At 54.6% G+C, this 19014-nt stretch overlaps 2 protein-coding genes across 3 annotated transcripts; one reads left to right on the forward strand and one right to left on the reverse strand.

The window, feature by feature from the left end:
• Positions 1 to 4286: 4286 nt before the first annotated feature.
• On the reverse strand, positions 4287 to 7663 carry Myd88 (MYD88 innate immune signal transduction adaptor). Its single transcript, XM_005082348.4, has 5 exons — positions 7260 to 7663; positions 6415 to 6549; positions 5836 to 6016; positions 5546 to 5637; positions 4287 to 5285 (listed from the first exon to the last, which is right to left on the reverse strand). Exons 1-5 carry the CDS (start codon positions 7585 to 7587, stop codon positions 5131 to 5133), a joined length of 891 nt encoding a protein of 296 aa, XP_005082405.1. The 5' UTR covers positions 7588 to 7663; the 3' UTR covers positions 4287 to 5130.
• A 58-nt stretch (positions 7664 to 7721) lies between these two features.
• On the forward strand, positions 7722 to 18438 carry LOC101837461 (3-ketoacyl-CoA thiolase B, peroxisomal). Of its 2 annotated transcripts, XM_040739862.1 has the most exons (13): positions 7722 to 7860; positions 9028 to 9289; positions 9429 to 9522; positions 10474 to 10531; positions 12201 to 12280; positions 12677 to 12719; positions 14552 to 14650; positions 15902 to 15982; positions 16731 to 16921; positions 17072 to 17251; positions 17511 to 17566; positions 17652 to 17797; positions 18086 to 18438. In XM_040739862.1, exons 2-13 carry the CDS (start codon positions 9119 to 9121, stop codon positions 18159 to 18161), a joined length of 1275 nt encoding a protein of 424 aa, XP_040595796.1. In that variant the 5' UTR covers positions 7722 to 7860; positions 9028 to 9118; the 3' UTR covers positions 18162 to 18438. The 2 variants fall into 2 exon arrangements, with proteins under 2 accessions (XP_040595796.1, XP_040595797.1); XM_040739863.1 differs by lacking the exons at positions 7722 to 7860; positions 9028 to 9289; positions 9429 to 9522; positions 12677 to 12719 and having other exon boundaries at positions 10480 to 10531.
• Positions 18439 to 19014: the final 576 nt, after the last annotated feature.

Raw genomic sequence — 19014 nt, forward strand, 5'->3', positions numbered from 1 at the left:
ATACATACATACATACACACATACACACATACATACACACACATACATACATACATACATACACACATACATACATACATACACACACACTAAAATAAAAGACCTGCGACCTCTTGGGTCCCACTCTAGAACTAACCCACCAGACCCCTGCTCTTAGCAGGTGTGACGGTTAATCTTCAGTGGCACCTTGGTGGGACTTAGACTCACCTAGAAGAAAACCCTCTGGATGTGTCTGTGAGGGCATTTCCAGAGAAGTTTAACAGAGGTTGGAAGATCTACCCCGAGTATGGACAGCACCATTCCATAGTTTTGGGTTCTCCACTGAATGAAAAGAGGGAATTGGGCGCTGGAGAGACAGTTCAGCAGCTAAGAACACTGTTCTTCCAGAGGTCTCAATTTCCAGCACCCACTGTCTCAGAGGATGTGATGACCTCTTCTCGCCTCCATGAGAAATGCAGGTATATGGTGCAGACATACATGCAGGACACACACACACACACATACACACACACACACACACACACACACACACACCAAAAGTTTCTGTGGGGAAAGAGAACCCATGCTTACTGCTAGGGAGCACAGAATCTGGTGCAGCCTCTATGGAAATTCATATGGAAATTCATATGGAGGGTCTCTATGGAAATTCATATGGAGGGTCTCTGGAAATTCATATGGAGGGTCTCTATGGAAATTCATATGGAGGGTCTCTATGGAAATTCATATGGAGGGTCTTTAAAAGAAACACCTAGAAACAGAGCTATCAGATGACCCCGTTCTACCACTCTTCCGAATATACCTCAGGTACTGGGACCCTGAGCTGGGAAGTTTGTTACTCTTGGAGAGGACCCAAGTTCAGATCCCAGCACCCACGTGGTGTCTCACAACTTTTTAAACTCCAGTTCCAAGGGTTTCAATTTTCTCTTCCGGCCTCTGTGGGCATCAGGCATGCACGTAGTACACAGGCATACATGCAGACAAAACATTTATATACATAAAATAAAAATTTTTTTTGGTTTTTCAAGGCAGGGTTTCTCTGTGGCTTTGGAGGCTGTCCTGGAACTCGCTCTGTAGACAAGGCTGGTCTTGAACTCACAGAGATCCTCCTGTGTGCCACCACAGCCCGGCTAAAATAAAAACTTTAAGTCAAAAAGTGCCAGGTGTTGTTGGCACATACGTTTGTTTAATCCCAGCACTCGGGAGGCAGAGGCAGGAGGATCTCTGTGAGTTTGAGACCAGCCTGGTCTACAGAGGGGGTTCCAGGACAGTCTCCAAAGCTACAGAAAAACCCTGTCTCAAAAAAACAAAACAAAATCAAAAAGTACTGGAATTCTGATAGATTATCTTTCCATAGGGGCTATGCTGTTGGTGCTCCTGGCTCAGGAGTCATGACTTTCAGTAGCGGGTTCCAGAGGAGGTCAGTCTAGTGGCAACCAGCCTCATGTGGCCTCTGAGCTGTGGCTGCTCACCACTGAGGTACGCTGTAACACAGGCTGCACTGGAGTGAGCACGGTGGGGTTTGCTCCTAGGAAAGAGGAAGTGCGGAGACCGCAGCGTCACTCCTCGCCAGGCCTCCACCGCTTCCTCTCCCATCTTCCTTCAAGCAAACTCCGGAAGCAGACGCTGCAACCCCGCTCTTCCACCGGCCTAACCCACCTCACAGGCAGCCGCCACCCTGCTCCTCCCGGCATACTTGAGGCTAGCACTCCATCCTGCCCAGACCTAAGCGGGGCCCTGCTGCTGTCTGAGACCCACAGCCGCAGTCATCTCTGCTGAGTCCCAGGGGTCTCCTCTGACCCTGCCGTCCTCCATCCTACAAGTGCCTCTCATTTGCGTTATCCACTTAGATCTGTCCCTCGCTGCCTATGCCATCGTAGGGTTGGCCCTGCCCCCTCACCACCTTTGAGAGCCCTGTCTCCAGGGTATGTGAGCTGTGTGGGTTACACTGCCCTTGGTCCAGCCAGCATACCTGCTGCTACCATCTGGTTCCTATGCGGTTCCGACTTCACTGCATGTGCACCTTGATTCTTTCACTGGGGTCTAATTTCCTTTAGAACAGAGCATGACTAGCCTTCTATAATCTGCCTTGGCCTGGTCCTACACAACAAGCAGTTCCTCAAAAAAAAAAAAAATCAAGTTTCTGAGAGCTGGGCATGGTGGCGCATGCCTTTAATCCCAGCACTCGGGAGGCAGAGGCAGGCGGATCTCTGTGAATTCCAAGCCAGCTTGGTCTACAGAGCAATCTCCAGGACAGCCAGGGACACACACAGCCTGTTACACTAGAAGCCCTGTCTTGAAAAACCATAAAAAAAGAAAGAACTAAAGAGTTGGGTGAGGTGACACACATTTAAGCACTTGTGACACAGAAGCAGGCAGATCTCTGTGAGTTTGAAGTCAGTCTGCTCTACATAGCAAGTTCATGACAGCCAGGGCTGCACAGAGCGAACTACATAGTTCAGTATCTTCCAAAATACTGTTTCCTAATCACTAAAAAAAAAAAGCAAAAAAAAGTTAATTTTTTAAACTTTTTTTTTTGACAGAATCTCGTCATGTTTCCTAAACTGTGGGGCTCAAGGATCCTTCCTGCCTTAGACTCGCTGAGACTATAGGCACAGCACCTCAACCAGCTCTAAAGCTTCCTACCTTGATAGTCACAGACCTTCAGGAAGTTGGAAAGGTAATCATTGGAGTCCTTACACGCTTCAAAAGGTCTTCCCAGTGCACCATGGGATATAACCCAGTGCACCATGGGATATAACAGTAGGACATTCTGAAGACCTCAAGTGTAACATCAGTATTGTGTGTGTAGCCCTAGCCATCCAATCACATACATGGATATGTGTAACACCACAGTCAAGGTCTAGACAGTGATCTGAGAATACAGAAAGTCTGCTTAACATGGACCATGGGAGCTGGGCATTGGTGGCCCACGCCTTTAATCCCAGCATTCGGGAGGCAAAGGCAGAGGCAGGCGGATCTCTGTGAGTTCCAGGCCAGCCTGGTCTACAGATCGAGTTCCAGAACATCCTCCAAAACAATACAGAGAAACTCTGTCTCGAGAAAAAAAAACATGGAGCACATGGACCATGGGTCCAGTCCTTAGCATTGCATACAGCCAGCAGGGCCAGACACAACCTAGGAAAGCCTCAGGCTGGTAGGAGGAAGCAGGTTTCTGGAGCCGATGGACACCACTTGGTCCCCTCAGAAGCCTGAGCCGATGAGCCTGGGGCTCAGCCGTCTGGAAGCCCCAGGAGACACCGGGGACACCAGGACACCACATCACAGGGCAGCTTCTCTTACATGAGAGGTCATAGCCTAGCTGTCTACTTCCAAACACCACAAGTATGCTTTCTCAAATGGAATTTTATTATAAACTTCATATATAGAAGTATAAAATGGCAAACATGAACCTTTATTCCATCCATCTCACTGAAGTTCTCTTAAAACCTATAAAACTGGCTCTTTCTCCACACTGCTTTAAGAAAAAAATGCCTAATGGCAAGCACAAAAGCGCTTCATGAGGTCGTTCATGCAAAGGGGTCTCCATCCCAGCCCCAGTCACTGAGTGGAGGCCCACTCTCTGTTGGATTCCGGACCCTGAGGTGTTCCCTGAGCACAGAGACCCCAGACAGTGACAATGTTTTCGTGACAGAGAACTCTGTGGAGGAATATGGAAACCATCTCTCTGAGGAAGAAACAGCTGAGCCTGCCGAGTTGTGGTAGCATGTGACTTCTCCTTTCTTATCTTCATTTTGCTGAAGGCACACATGCTCTCACATCTGGCGCCTTCCTAGACTTTGCTTTCAGAGAATAGAGAAGAAATTAACAGCCGGGCGTTGGTGGCGCACGCCTTTAATCCCAGCACTCGGGAGGCAGAGGCAGGCGGATCTCTGTGAGTTCGAGGCCAGCCTGGTCTACAAGAGCTAGTTCCAGGACAGCCTCCAAAGCCACAGAGAAACCCTGTCTCGGAAAAACAAACAAACAAACAAACAAAAAAGAAATTAACAGTGCCCCCATCTTTTCCTTCTTTTGTGGGGTGATAGGCTCTCATGTAGTCCAGGCTGGCCTTAAACTTGGTGTGTAGCCAAGGAAAGCCTTCAACTCCTGAGCCTCTTGCCTCTACCTCACAAACACTGGAATTATAGGCATGTGCCACTACCTGTAGCAAGGTCACCCCATTTTTGTTCAGGGAGATAGATGGCCAGGCCCCCTTGATAGTAGAACTCTTCCACTCAGCCATTCTTGGGAGTTGTCCCAAAGTAAACAAATGTATGCAGACGCCTGCATGTGTGTGAGAGAGCATGTGTGCATTTACATATATCTACATGAATAAGACTATATGGGGCCACATGCCTCCAAGCCCTGGGGAAAGGATTTGCTACTTGTTAACAAAGCAGGGAGTCAAGGTGCAGAAAATTGCTAGAAAATCCCTGTGCTGGTGAGCCAGGGAGGAAGGTTCCCTGAGGACACCATCCTGGTGGCCGTACTGAGGCCGCCATAAATGACCGCATGTCAGAGAACAGGATCTCACTTCAAGCAAGGCAGAACTGAGATGTGTGCACAGGCACGGCTACCAGTCACCAGTGACCACTGAACGTGGGGCTGAGGCTAAGAGGGTCCAAGATGCAGATAGGACAGTTTCAGAGAATCCAGACAGAAGTCAGCTCACCTCCCCATCGCCCCGTGAAAGGAGGGACAGGAACACGAGGCCGACGGGAAAGCAGTTGTCCCGGCAAGGATGCGATCCCATGATCAGCTCTCCTTCAGCCAGAGCGATGTCTCCCCGTGTTCCTGCCCGATCTCCAGACCCTGTTTCTCAGGTTGCAAAGCTGAGGCCAAAGATAGCTCAGATGCAGCCCAGCCGGTCCTTTTCTTAGACTCAACCAACCCTGGCGATTACTGCGCTGGCTGACAACCCAGCAGGTAATAACATCATTTGCAGTCACTCATTCCCTTCAGGACCCCAAGGACGGTGTCCAGACGGGGTTTGGCTGCTGTGGAAGCATCTGCAGAGGTGGAACCTCCAGGGGTGGGTGGACCACAAATTTCCTCCTACGATGCCAGAGGAGACAAGCAGAAGAATACAGACGGACGGACGGACTGACAGACCTAGGCCTGCCAGGGCCATCTTCAGGGCAGAGACAAAGCCTTGGCAAGGCGGGTCCAGAACCAGGACTTGGTGCAAGGGTTGGTATAGTCACAGATGGTGATGAACCGCAGGATGCTGGGGAAATCCTTCTTCATTGCCTTGTATTTGATGGGAATCAGTCGCTTCTGTTGGATGCCTGGAGGCCAAAGGGTGAGGTGTTGGGACCAGGCCCCTGCCCTAGGGTGGGCAGTCTCCAAAGCAAGGGATAACACCAGCGCTCCACCAGCTAGGCAGCCATGGTACATATCCACCATATGAAGAAGTTCGCAGGGACAGCCCCCTCAGAGATCTGGCATGTGGGACCACTCAGAGATCGGTCCTGCACTCTTGGTCTGGGATCCTAAGGCTATTCTATTCCTCCCTTCCCCTCTCTGAGCAAAGCAGGTCTAAGCTTACCTGGAGAGAGGCTGAGAGCAAACTTGGTCTGGAAGTCACATTCCTTGCTCTGTAGGTAATCGTCAGAAACAACCACCACCATCCGGCGACACCTGAGGGAGAGTGGCAGCATGCAGGCATTGTGACGACTTCCTTCAGCTTACCTTTAGAGGACAGCCTTAGAGAGGACCACAGTACCCAGGCTACCCAGTACAGAGCCCAGCTGGCAGAGGAGTCATCGCATCTGGACCTCTGGGTTTTATGTACTCACTCACCCACCTGCCCCTCCACCCCCAGGATGCCTAACCAACCTCTTCTCAATGAGTTCACTGGCAATGGACCAGACACAGGTGCCTGGCAGGACATCACGGTCGGACACACACAGCTTTAGCCGATAGTCTGTCTGTTCTAGCTGTCTGATCATCTCCTGCACAAACTCGATATCACTGGGGCAGTAGCAGATGAAGGCATCGAAAAGCTCTGGTGTCTGTCCTGAGGACAGGGGACAAGGGTAGCGGTCAGCCGTCTGCAGGAAGGCTGGAAGGGATCCAGCCTGGAGCCATCCATCAAATGAACTGGAGCTTGCACCCATCCCAAAGTGATGTCTTCCATATGCCCTTCCCACCAGTGAAAAGGTAACTCCCTACCAGATGAAACCATCTGCGTTAACTATGATGGAGACTTCCCATTCCAGTCTCAGAAGCAATCGGAGACAGGGCTGCTGTTATCACCATTTCTTGGATAGGGAAACCAAGACTCAGGAAAAATGGGTGACTTGCCCAAGGTCCCAGGTCCATCCGTCTGTGTTGCAATACCCATGTTCTGCACACCACACATCCTGGGGCTGTGGCCCACCTATCCTGCCCAGGGGAACAACACTGGGTCCTTACCCAGGGGGTCATCAAGGGTGGTGATGCCCTCCAGCTCCTTTGTTTGTGGGACACTGCTTTCTACTCTGGCCACCTGTAAGGGTTTCTCAGACTCCTGCTTCTGCTGATTCCTTAGGTATTTCTCGCAGTCTTCCACTGTGGAGAAGAGACAGGGTGTAGACGGCTTCCCAGCTGCCCCACACTGCTGAGCACACTCAGCATCTACACCCTGCCTTTGTTCCATTACCCAGAAGTCCTCTCTAGCAGTCACTGGCACCATGGGCAGCTCTGACAAGCCGGCACTCCCTTTCTGACTCTCCCAAAGGGAGCATCTAGGAGGCCATGAAAGTCCTGTCTGCCTCTCACTCTGCATCCTGTATCCCCTTTCTAAGGCTCTAGAGGATGACTCCAAGTTGGGCATCTTGCAGGGTGCAGAGCAGAGGGAATGCCAGAAGGGCTCGGGCACCCCGTTAGTGCTCAGTGAGGGTGGCGGCCCCCCTTCCCCAGCAAGGTGTACCGAACTGCAGGCAGGGGCGCTGTGTTGAGTGCCAATGAGTGACGGAGGGGGCTCTAGTCCCTCACCTGCCCTGTGGCTCCTGACACAACTGGGGTACTCCCAGAGAAGCAGATTCCTTGACGCCTGGCCCAACTCAAGGTCTTTACCTAAGATACTCAATCCACATCCTTTCCCTATCTCAGGGTTTCTGAGCCCTCTCGCACTCCCTAGGCGGTCCTGCATACTGACAGGAAATTCGACCGTCCTCTCCTCCCTCCCCGGCACACCTCAGAAAAAATGAAACAAGATTGATACGCCAAGGCCAGCTTCCTCGACCACTGGCACAAAGCCAGAGAGCACGCGTTCTCACCGATGCTGGGCCCCAGCTCCTGGAGGATATCCTCACGGCCCAGCGCGGCCAGCATCTCTAACAGCCCGCCGACCGTCGCGCCCGAGCGCCCCTGCCAGGCATCCAACAAACTGCCCGTGGGGTCAGGGCGCGTCTCCAGCTGTCGGATCTCCAAGTACTCGAAGCCCATTTCCTCCGCCAGCACAGTCCAGTCGGCCGCCACCGGCGTCCGTACGTTCAAGAACAGGGAGAGACGGCGCCGCACTCGCACGTTGAGCGCGGCCAAGGGTAGGGAGGACTTGGAGGAGTCCAGGGACACGGATCCCACGCAGGGGCCTCCCGCAGACATGGCGAGCCACCCTGAGCCTCAGTGAGGTCCGGTCCGCTCGCCCGCCCGCCGCCGAACTTCCTTCCTACTTCCCCTAGGGTTCCTTTCAGCCCCGCCTTCTCGCGTTTTCCGAGAAGCTCCGCCCTTTGCTAGAATCTGGAGTCCCCAGCACTGGAGCGCAGTTGGGGTGCCCGGCCACTGCCCTCGGACTGTGTTTGCGTGTGGCACCTGAACACAGGGCCTGAACTCCACCCCTGCTCGTGTCTCCAGCCTTTGCTCCTCTCCCCCTTGAAGGTGTGTGAACCTAGAAAAGGTTTCCTGGCATCTGCTGGGCCCACGGACCAGTCCTGGGCGGTCTGGTAGTGGTGGCAAAGCGTGGTGGGGTCAAGCAGCCTTGCATAGGACGTGAAGGAGTTACAGCCCTGACGTGCAGTAAGCTGTGCTCTGGAGACGGGGAGAGAAGAGACAGACCGCGGCTTCGGAAGTGGTGACTGTCGTCTGAGGGAGAAGGCCACAACCCTATCCGCAAGTTGGCATTTAGGGCATCCTGTCCTTTGGTATCTGAGGCAAACCCAGCTCTACCCTCCGGGGGTCTGCAAAACCTACGCGGGCCTACCGCCGTTAATGTACTTAGTCTATTTAGGCGTCAATCTCCGACGCAGGGTCTCCACCCCGCCCCGCCTTTGTAGAAATCCTGCGGGAATGAGGACACTAATAACATCATCCCCAACAGACGTGAAACGGGCTTAAGACGCGGGGGACACGCTGCAGTTAGAACCTGGCTGCCATTCAGCACATTTGTAAAATCGGTTCTCCATACCAGCCGGGAAACAAATATTGCCTTGTTTTCTTTATTTTATTCTAATTTTCAATTTAAATTAGAAACATGCTTGCTTCACATACTGCTTTGTTTTCTGAGGGGGCTTCTGTGACAGTCCAACCCCGTTGGGCCGAACTAGGCGCCGCAACATTATCTCCGTCCTCGGTGCTGGGTTCTGGGACCCAGGACTGAGCTGAGCGGAGTGTTTTTCCTAGCTCGCCCAGCCAAGGGAGAAGCCTTGCGTCGGGCTCCGCCTTCCCTTCTTTCTGCTGCTGCGCGCTGAGCCCAGGGCTTTGGAGGAGGGGCTTTCTCGAGGCAGAGTTCATCTTAGGAAACCAAAAGTTTGGGGTGCCTCCTTCCCGTGTGTCCGCAAACAGTTGCGCAAACTTAAGTTTCCAGTCTGCGTTTCTGGGCGAGACTTATGGGCGCACATTCTGATTGGCCTCGGTGGGATTGGCGGGCGGGGCTTTCAGTGGAAAGAACGTCTCCAGAGAGCCTTGGGCGGGGCTCTGGGCCGAAGGGGGCGTGCCCTCAAGCAGACGCCCCTTAATCTAATTGGTTGTGTCTGGTGGTGGGTGGGCCCCACAGAAACCCCACCCCGCCACTCTCCGTGTTTTACCCCGCTTGTGGTCCTCTTCTAGGCCTCACGCCCTGCGCCTGCGCCGGCGATCGTTTTTATTCATCGAGCTCCGCGCTCAGCGCCCAGGCAAATCCTCGGGACCCACCTCCGCGATGCATCGGCTGCAGGTAGTGCTGGGCCACCTGGCCGGCCGGCCCGAGTCGAGCTCCGCGCTGCAAGCCGCGCCCTGCTCCGCGGGCTTCCGGCAGGCCTGGGCCTCCGACGTGGTGGTGGTGCACGGACGGCGCACCCCCATCGGCCGTGCGGGCCGCGGCGGCTTCAAGGTGAGGCGCCTCCGGCGGGCGAGGGGCGCCCAAGGCGGCCAGTGCGGGTGGGATCCCGCCCTCTGGGGTGGGGCGACCGCAGAGTCCCCGGGTGGGGATGCGGGAGCGGGGCTCACAGCCGCTGCGCTCCGCCCTGCAGGACACCACCCCGGACGAGCTTCTGTCGGCCGTGTTGACCGCGGTTCTCCAGGACGTGAAGCTCAAGCCCGAGGAGCTGGGTGACATCTCCGTGGGTGAGCCCGGGCATGCGCTGGGCCCTCTCCCCCCTCCCTCGTTGGGCCTCCCCATCTCTCCGCGAACCTGGGTTTCACTGAGCAAGACTTGAAGGACTTCAGGTCTTTAGCCAGCTGACTGGGGGTGGAAAGCAGGGACGACCTGTAGTAGAGACTTTAAAACATTGGTTCTCAATGTGTGGGTCGCGACCCCTCCTAGGACATCGGAAAACACCGTTATTTACTTTGTGTTTCATAACAGTAGCAAACTTTCAGTTATGAAGTAGCAACAAAATAACTTTATGGTTGGGGTGTATTAAAGAGTCAGTCTTAGGAAGGTTGAGAACCACTGCTCTAAAGCCCTGGTGTTCCTGGAGACTCCGGGAGGTGGGAGGCCCGGTACTCCGCCTACACTGACATCTTGTCTGTCAGAACCATCTAGTCCAGTCCAGTTCGGCTACAGGTGTAGATTGCGTTCACCCAGGCTGCCCTAACCCCCGATCTTCCTGAACTAGAACAACATAGTGTGGGACAGGGCGCTATCCGGGGGTGCCAGCCTGTCCCCCATCCCGCAGTGGCACGGGGCGTGGAGGAGGACACTTGGGGAGGCGAGCTGTTGCAGACTTGCTTCCCTCACCCATAGCCCGGTTCCCCTCAGCGTTCAGGCTCTGCACCGAGTGCCTCTTACCCTAGATGCTCTCCTGTTGCCCGGCAAGCAGGCACCTGCCCAGCTGTGCTGATTTGGAGTGTATGCCTTGGCAAGCGTGCTGGTGTCCCTCTAGCCCTGGGCTGGTGGAGGACAGGGGGTTGGTAGCCGGCTCCCCATTCCTCAGACTCTGAACTTACACAGTTTCAAATGAGCCCGGGGAAATCCTGAGGTGATCTGAAGAAATATCTGGAACATCTCCTATTTGGAACTCACAACTGAACACTATTATGCAAAACGGTATTGAGTAAGATTTCTATCTACAGGCAATGTACTTCAGCCAGGAGCTGGGGCCATCATGGCACGCATCGCCCAATTTCTGAGGTAATCCTTCTAACCCTGCTGGGGTTCTACCACCATTGACTAGTCTGTGGGTGACGGGTTAGCAGGTTGGACTTGACACATCAAATCAACCAGAATCCTTGGGCGCAACTTTTCTCCTACTTTGAAGGGAGTGTTACCTGGCCCAGAGCCAGGACACCTAGGGCTCTGGAACCAGAGCAAAGTTGGCTTGATTTTTCCCAAAGTCAACTTGTTGCTTACCCTTTGGACGTGTGGACTCCGTCCTCAAATTTCAGGCAAATAATCACATAACCACGTTGGCCCATGACTTTGATTCCATTCCTGCCTGAGCTGCCTGAGAACTCCGGGCTCAGCTTGAGGGTGGGGGGTGCGGAGGGGCAAGCCGGGAGGAGCCCTGGCCATCTTTCCATTGGGGGAAGCGGTAGCTCAATTACTTCCACGTGTAGACTGAAGACCTACCTCCCTCAGGTAGATGAGGCATAGCGGCAGCACTGGCCAGTGTCAGAACAGGGCAAAGGACAGACCGTGCAGGGACCAGGAGGGGGTCAGACTTAGTCTGGCATGGAGCACCTCTCCACACCTCTTGTAACTTTCCGTTCTCACCCCTATCTGCTTCCTCTCCTTGTCTCTCCCTCCTTCATCCATCCTGTCCGTCTTGTATGTGCGCCTCTCTGCCCGTTGTGTCCCCGTATAAAGCTCTCTCCCTCCTCGCCCTGCTCCAGCCAACACCACTGCCCAAGTCTTTGGAGACTGTCTCTCAGGTGTCAGAGAGTGGCCTTCTTGTGCAGTGGGCTGCTGTGTGCCTTCCTGTGCTGTGGCTTTGCCGTTTGACCCTGTTACTCCCATGTCTGGCAGCGTCCTGGTTGGGCACCCTCTGGGGCACAGTACTGTCGGTCTCTTAGCCTCCTTAACGCAGTACCTTGTGCTCAGTGCTTATTTGACGGAAACGTGGTGCCTTGGGGGAAGGGGCTTGGTGAGTGGGCAGCTTGGAACTAAGGGCGTATCGAGCCTGAAAAGGTGTTACCAAGAGCCTGGCCTGAGAGTTTCCTAGCCTGACACTGCAGCAGAATTAGCAGGGTTCTCAGGGAACTTCCTGGGCTAAGGAGACACTAGAAATGAGGTTTTTGTACTATTGGCTAAGATGAGGTATTTACCCAGAGGGACAGCTGAGGTAGCTCCCAGAACTGAGTCCAAACAGTGTCAAAGTCCAAGGAGTACCTAAGAACATGTTAGAAGCAGTCTTCATCCAGGCAAGAGCAGATTCTCAGACACCACGAACAGGTACACAGATGCATGAGCGCTAGTGAGGCCAGGCGGTGGAGACGGCTGGAGGCCTCCTCTGTGAGATAGCTCTTAGGCCGGTGGGTAGACTCTGTGGGCAAAAGAGATGTCTACTCTTCTTTGTCAAGTCATCAGAAGATGAGGAGGAATGCTTGTGGCCCAAACAGACTTCCCCTGCCTGACTTTAGAGTCATCAGGTAGCAGGGCATGTGTTTGAGGACCCTGTGTGCAAGTGTCCATAGTGACAGGGTTTGCCCAGTAGCTGACCCCTCCTCATTTTACATTATAACTACCGAGGTGAGGACAAGGCCAGCTGTTACCCTCTGGTCTATACACACTACTGTGGAGCTTTCTATAAGGCTGTGGCATGCGTATTCAGGGCTGACTGCCATTTCCCCTTCTGTTTCAGTGGCATTCCGGAGACTGTCCCTTTGTCTACCATCAACAGACAGTGTTCGTCAGGGCTGCAGGCAGTGGCCAACATCGCTGGTGAGTTGGGACTGCTGGGTGCCCGTGAGCATGCCCTGACCTTGGCTCCTTTTCTGTGTTTGTTTTGTTTTGTTTGAAACGGTTTCTCTGTGTGGCTCCGGCTGTCCCGGAACTCGCTTTGTAGACCACACTGTTCTGGAACTCAGAGATCCGCCTGCCTCTGCCTGAGTGCTGGGATTAAAGACGTGGGCCACCACCGCTGGCTCTGACCTTGGCTCTTGACCCTAGGGATCCTAGGCAGAGAGGAGTGGAGGAGCACCTCTGTCACACCCCAAGCTCTTTCGGGTGCTCCTGGGTCTTCTGTGGATGTACCCACGAGCAGGGAGGGAACGGGCTGTGCAGCCCCAGGGCAGGCCCACTCTGGCCAAGGATGGTTATGAGGTGCTTTTGTTGCAGGTGGCATCAGAAATGGGTCTTATGACATTGGCATGGCCTGTGGGTAAGATTGTCTTCCTGCCGGACCCTATTAACCAAAGTAATAATCAAACTAATTTTCCTCTCCTCAGTTCTGAGGGGCCGTGATTCTCCCCACCCACCATGGCAGCTGGTTGGGCTGTGCTCCCAGAAATGTGTCCAGGAGTGGCCCACGCTCTGGGCCACTCAGGGACGGTCTAGTCTCAGCACCAGCAGAGGAGAGAGTTGGTCTCTAAGGTAGCCTGGGAATCTGAGAGAGTAGAAGCTGTGGCCAAGCATGCAGAGAAAGTACTACACTCGAGAATGCCCTCAGTGCCGCTTGTGTGTTCTCTATTTGTGTGAGAGAAGAGTGTATCAGTTTTGGTCCCCTAAACCCAGGGAGGCACGGAGCAAAGCATGGTGGCTCTTGCCTGTCCATCCCAGCCAGTGGGAAGACGGAGAGAAGACGATCTGAGGTTAGAAGCCAGCTTGCCTGAAGCTAGGGACAGCTTTTATAATTTGTGTAACTATCTTACTAGTCTATCCATTCCCTTGTCACCAACCTGGCACTTGGGTTGCAACTGGGTTCCGAGGGACAGATTTCTGTTCTCTGTTACCACCTAGACTACAGGTTTACTTCTGCCTGTAGAAATGAACTTGGAAGTGGCTCCAAGGAGGGAAGGGTGCTAGGGCCTAGATTTGGGGTGTCTGAAGCTGGAAAGACACCCAAGGGAGGCCTTGGCAGGGCCGACGGGGGCCAGCGGCCTTCCGTGTCCTCCTCTGTCGGGGAGCGTTGCTGGCCTGTGGTGCTCAGGTCTCGGCTGCCCTTCATTGGGTTGCCCTCACCTGTGTCAGTAGAGTAACAGCCAAAATCCACACACGGACGCCGTGGTGGGCAAGGGTCACAGCCAAGCCTGCCTTTTGCTGATCTCCATGTTTCTCGTAACAAGGACAGCAGATGTGGTGACTTGAGGGGAAGGGCTGGGGCTCCATGAGTTCCTCAGAGGATTCTAGTCCCAATCAGTTTGAGGAATCTAGTGTTGGAGACAAAGCATGGGGGGGGGGTCTAGAGGATGCCCACCTCGCATCCTGACCGCCCCCTAGTCTTTGAGAGAGCAGCTTGCTCAGGGGCTCTTGGCTGAGGGTTATCTCTGGGGCCAGACTGACTAGTTGTGGTCCAGGTTGGACAGCTATGGGCCAGTCCCTCACCAATGAGACCTCAGTGTCCCCATCTTTATAAGGGGGACGCTTATTCAGCTCTGTGAGTGTTGCCAGAGGCTCAGCCAGCACGATGGGGTCTGTGTCGTTTGGTGGCACTGTTTGAAGGTCCCTTGTGCTTGGAAAGGGTCCGGGCTAGTGCCGGAGGAAGAAAAAACACGCAGTCAAGGTCATCAACCAGCATCACAAAGCTTTACCCCCTACACACACACACATCCTTTCTGAGCCCTCATACTCACTCCCTGCCCACCCTCCCTGTCTGCTCCAGTCAGCTCTGCCTTGGATTGACATCAACCTTGTGCTTGTTTGAAAGTAATCTCACCCTTCTCCTTTTGACTTTGAAATTACTGAGAGCTTTGCCTAACTCAGGGCATATGCCTTGTGCTGGGGGTAGGCACCAGGAGGCGCAGGGGGGGGGCTGCCAATTTCCTGCCTCAGTACTGGCTGGCGGTGGCCTTGGCCCTGGGAGTATATCTGGCCAGGCTTGAGGGAGGGAGGGCTCAGCTGCCCTGTAACCTCCACCGCCTCATGGGCCATCTGCCTTTCTCAGGCTTCCTCGACAACTTACCACACTCCCTGACGGCTGTCTGAAATTGCCCAGAATTCAGCTGGCCATCCCTGGGGCTTCCTACTAGTAATAAAATCACTCCTCCTCCTTAGGGTGGAGTCCATGTCCCTGTCTGACAGAGGGAACCCTGGGAACGTTTCTTCTCGTCTGCTGGAGAATGAGAAGGCCAGAGATTGCCTGATTCCTATGGGGTGAGTGTCCACAGGAAGGCACGCGCGCGCGCATGTGTGTGCCCAGTCACTGTTCTGCCTGGCCTTGGCCAGACACCAGGGAATTTTCTCCTCTGTGGCTGGCAGTACTTAGCCTTGTCTTCTTCCTCTAGGTGTCATGTGCTCTGTAGGAACTGGGTATGGGATTGATGTTAACCTTGGCTTCCCTTTTTAAGCCCCGCCCCCCGACACACACACACACACACACACACACACACACACACACACACACTCTTCTCTGATTCCACAAGTTCCCAAATGTAGCTCATCCTGCTTTACCCTGTCTGAGGTGCTATGTCTCAGGGAAGACTGTGGTAGCAGTCCCCAAAGCCTTGGAGGCCTCAAGAGTTGAGAACATGGGAAGCTTGGATTCCTGTACGTGCCCAGGAGGGACCCAGCCTGTGAGATGCAGTGTGTGGGATCTGTTCCATCTCTCCAGTCTTTAGTACTACAGCCATGTCTGTGAGTTCTCCACAATGTGTGCTCAAGGGCAAGGAGCTTGGGGAAGCTGGTCATGTGTGGCCCCCGCGCCACGAGCAAGTCTAAAGTACCGGGCAAAAGCCTGGAGATTTAAATAAAAGACGAGATGTCCATCTGTTTGTACTAGGAGAATGTGTGTGTGTGCCCCTATTGCAGGGAGGGAGCAGCCTTATATACAGACTTACAGCACAGTGGAGAAAACCCAGGTGTAAGAGTCTGTGTTTTCCTCATGCTTGATGTTGATGTCAGTGGGGCAAGGCCGGGGCTGTAAACCAGGACTAGAGAACAGGATGCACCTGCGGTTATCAGCTGACAAGCAATGCACAGAGATCTGTGGGGGATGGGACCTAACAGTCATGGGCAAGGGATTCTGGGGAGGCTGATCATGTGAGGACTCCAGACTGACCGGGCTGTGTCTACATCCTGTGTTTCAAGAATAGCCTGGAAACCATAGGAGAAGCTGAAGCCAAATACTACCCCCAGCATCCTTCCTTCTCTTATGGCTGAGACAACTCATCCAGGGGACAGTTCCTTTTGTAGGCCCCACATTCAGGCTGGGTGACTTTGAAGTGTGAATGTGTGAGCATCTGTTGACATCGATGACTATGATGAGCCAGGAGTCCCTGGAGCATGGACTGAAAGCTCTGTCTCTCATCTGGATGCCCAAAAGTACGGGCACAGACCTACAGTGTGGCCGTGGTCCTCAGGCCCTGAGCAGACCCACAGCCTCCTGCTTTGCTTGTTTGCTTCTAGGATAACCTCGGAGAACGTGGCTGAGCGGTTCGGCATTTCACGGCAGAAGCAGGACGCCTTTGCTCTGGCCTCCCAGCAGAAGTGAGTGCGGCTTGGGCGGGCTATGGATAGGGCCGGAGAGTGGATCGTGGGGCCAACCAAGTAGTTTCAGGTAGAGCTTTGCCAAGGGCCAAAGCGCGTGTCTCTAGCTGGGAGGTTGCAGTGGCCAGCATCACGATGAGATATGCTAGGGCGCTGCCTTCCCAAATTACAGAATAGGTCTGAGTGTGGAGAGGTGACCTCAGGCAAAGCTGAGCTGCCGTCAGAGAAATACAAGGCCTCAGATCTCTGGGCAGGCTAGGCTGACCAGCCTAACTATACGAAGAGAAGACAGCAAAGAAATGCATGGTGTCTGGGCCAGGTGGAGACAAAAAGCAGCTAGAAGTTTGTGGTCCAGCTACTTGAACTCAGCATAACAGAAATGAGACACTGCCTCTAACATGGCGAAAGGAGAAACTGCCTCCCCAGAGTTGACCTCTGACCCGTACATGCATGTTCTACGTGTGTGTATGCACACACACACACACACTGAATTTTAACTTGCTCCTCCCCTTTGAGGGGGAGATTAAACATGACCTAGAGCTGGGGGACAGATGATATAAAGACCCTGGGTGGCCTTAGACATGCTGTCCCTACCAGAAAGGAAGTGAATGTCCTGAGGAATTCCTTCCAATCAGAGCTCCCCAACGCCAAGTGTATTCCCAGACGTCAAACCCTGTACATGTAAGCTAGGGGCAGGCAGGACGGGAGCCCATGCTTGCCTGAGGCTCGCTGTCCATGGTGCTGGCAGGGCAGCGAGAGCCCAGAGCAGGGGCTGTTTCCAAGCTGAGATCGTGCCTGTGACAACCGCCGTCCTGGATGACAAGGGCAACAAGAAAACCGTCACTGTGACCCAGGATGAGGGTGTCCGTCCCAACACCACCATGGAGGGCTTGGCCAAGCTGAAGCCGGCCTTCAAGGATGGAGGCTCTACTACAGCTGGTGGGTGTGAGCCAGGAATAGGGGCTGATGGAGTTGACCTGTTCTACTCTGAGACCTGGAGCTGCCCAGGCCCCGTGGCAAGGTGATGGTGGAGGGCTGGCTCTCCTCAGCTCCGCCTGATGCCTCCCCATCCCGCCCTTCCTCCCCTAGGAAACTCCAGTCAGGTGAGTGATGGAGCGGCTGCCGTCCTGCTGGCCCGGAGGTCCAAGGCTGAGGAGCTGGGCCTTCCCATCCTCGGGGTCCTGAGGTCCTATGCAGTGGTCGGCGTCCCTCCTGACGTCATGGGCATCGGTCCTGCCTATGCCATCCCTGCAGCCTTGCAGAAAGCAGGTGAGGCCGTCCCTGTCATCCTGTACCTGGACCTCTCTTCACCTCGGTCTGGGACTGGGGTTGCAGGGTTTGACCCTTTGGCTGCTCTGGAATGAGTGTGGGTCAGGCTAGCACCCAAGTTCGAGGCCTCCCTAACCTGCCACTGGACCCCACTGGCCTGGCACACGGTAGACCTCTAGAGCCGCGCATGGGGTGGAGCCCAGAGGAAGTCCAGAGTCCTGCCCGTGACTGTCAGCTCTGGTCTGAATCTTGCCTGCAGGGCTGACTGTGAACGACATAGACATCTTTGAGATCAATGAGGCCTTTGCAAGTCAGGTGAGCCTGGGTGTCCGGGTGGGCGCCATCGGGCCAGCGGCTCAGAGCCGATGGAGGCCTCAGCGGCTGCTCTGGCTCCTTCCAGGCCCTCTACTGTGTGGAGAAGCTGGGGATCCCTGCAGAGAAGGTGAACCCCCTGGGGGGTGCAATAGCCCTGGGCCACCCCCTGGGCTGCACCGGGGCGAGGCAGGTGGTCACCCTGCTCAATGAACTGAAGCGTCGTGGGAAACGGTGAGGCTGCTCCCTGTGGAGTGTCGTGGGGTGTGAGCTGGGTGTCAGGCCGCTGGGGCCTGGGCGGGCGAGCACACACAGGCATTGTGGACTAGGGAAGGAGGCTGAGCCCTGCCTCAAAGGCAGCACAACTATGGACGGTGTCTGCCACCCGGGTGTGTCTAGGGCTCAGTTCCCACACGTCTGCTGTGCCCATCTGCCCAGGAGCCCTTATTGCTGCAGCTCGGCCTGCTGGGGGCACGGGTGGGGGTCAGGCTCTGCCCAGCCAACGCAGGGTCTCCTCCCCAGGGCTTATGGAGTGGTGTCCATGTGCATCGGGACGGGCATGGGAGCCGCTGCTGTCTTCGAATACCCTGGCAACTGAAGCCCTGGCTGCAGGCACTGCCCAGAGAGTCCTACAGCGGTGGCAGCCAGACAGGGACTCTACGGAAGCATGGGGCCCAGCACTGGAGGGGTGGATCATGGCACTTTGATTTAGAAAATGCAGTCACTGGTAGCACAAAGGGGTGGGACTGCCCCGTCAAGTACCCCAACTATGCTGAAGTAAGCATGGGACACCCAGGCTGCAAAGCCATTGCGTACCTCTGAGGGACCGTGCCTCCTTTACGGCGGGATGGATGTAGTAAACGTATATTGTCTCATTTTGGTGGCTGTCATTTCCTCCGGGGGTCATTCTCTGTCATCTGCTTAACATTTAAAGAGCCGTGGTCTCCCTAGTGATCTAGCTGTGCGCAGTCTTTGGAGACCCGTCATCGCAGGACCTAAGCTGACGCCATTGCCCTGGAAGAGGCTCCCTCGTTCCAGGAACCATCCAGCCCTCAGCCAGTCTTGGGCATGTTGAATTCTTTAGCTTGGGCTGGGTCTGGATGCCTTAGAGCTCTTAAGGCACCATGTGTGGGAAGGGGGCACGTCATCCCAAGATCCTCTGCCTCACCGCTGCAGCCAGCAGGCCCCCACCACCTGGACTCAGGATAGCCCGCTGCCCCTGGGAATAGGTAGTGCCGATAGGTGAGGTCAGGCAGCTCCAGCGTCAGCCGGCGCCCAGGCCCCTGTGGACCGTCTCCCTCCTGTGGAGCCCTCACGTGAACGTTTCCTAAGGAGATATGAGCAGACAGCTCTTCCTCCAGATAGAGAGCCAGCCACAGGTCACAGTTGACTCCACATCAAGTCCAGCTCAGTGAACCAAAGAGTTTTACCAGGGTTTCCTCACAGCAACA

Source organism: Mesocricetus auratus, unplaced genomic scaffold (assembly GCF_017639785.1).
Source record: "Mesocricetus auratus isolate SY011 unplaced genomic scaffold, BCM_Maur_2.0 Super-Scaffold_100691, whole genome shotgun sequence".
NCBI lineage: Eukaryota > Metazoa > Chordata > Mammalia > Rodentia > Cricetidae > Mesocricetus > Mesocricetus auratus.

Coding starts and splice junctions, on each gene's coding strand:
- LOC101837461 (XM_040739862.1), top strand. CDS start 9,119: ATGCATCGGCTGCAGGTAGTGCTGGGCCACCTGGCCGGCCGGCCCGAG. Junction 14,651..15,901: donor GATTGCCTGATTCCTATGGG/GTGAGTGTCCAC, acceptor GTTTGCTTCTAG/GATAACCTCGGAGAACGTGG. Junction 17,252..17,510: donor TGCAGCCTTGCAGAAAGCAG/GTGAGGCCGTCC, acceptor TCTTGCCTGCAG/GGCTGACTGTGAACGACATA.
- Myd88 (XM_005082348.4), bottom strand. CDS start 7,587: ATGTCTGCGGGAGGCCCCTGCGTGGGATCCGTGTCCCTGGACTCCTCC. Junction 6,550..7,259: donor GGAGCTGGGGCCCAGCATCG/GTGAGAACGCGT, acceptor TCTTCTCCACAG/TGGAAGACTGCGAGAAATAC. Junction 5,286..5,545: donor TGCTCTCAGCCTCTCTCCAG/GTAAGCTTAGAC, acceptor TTTGGCCTCCAG/GCATCCAACAGAAGCGACTG.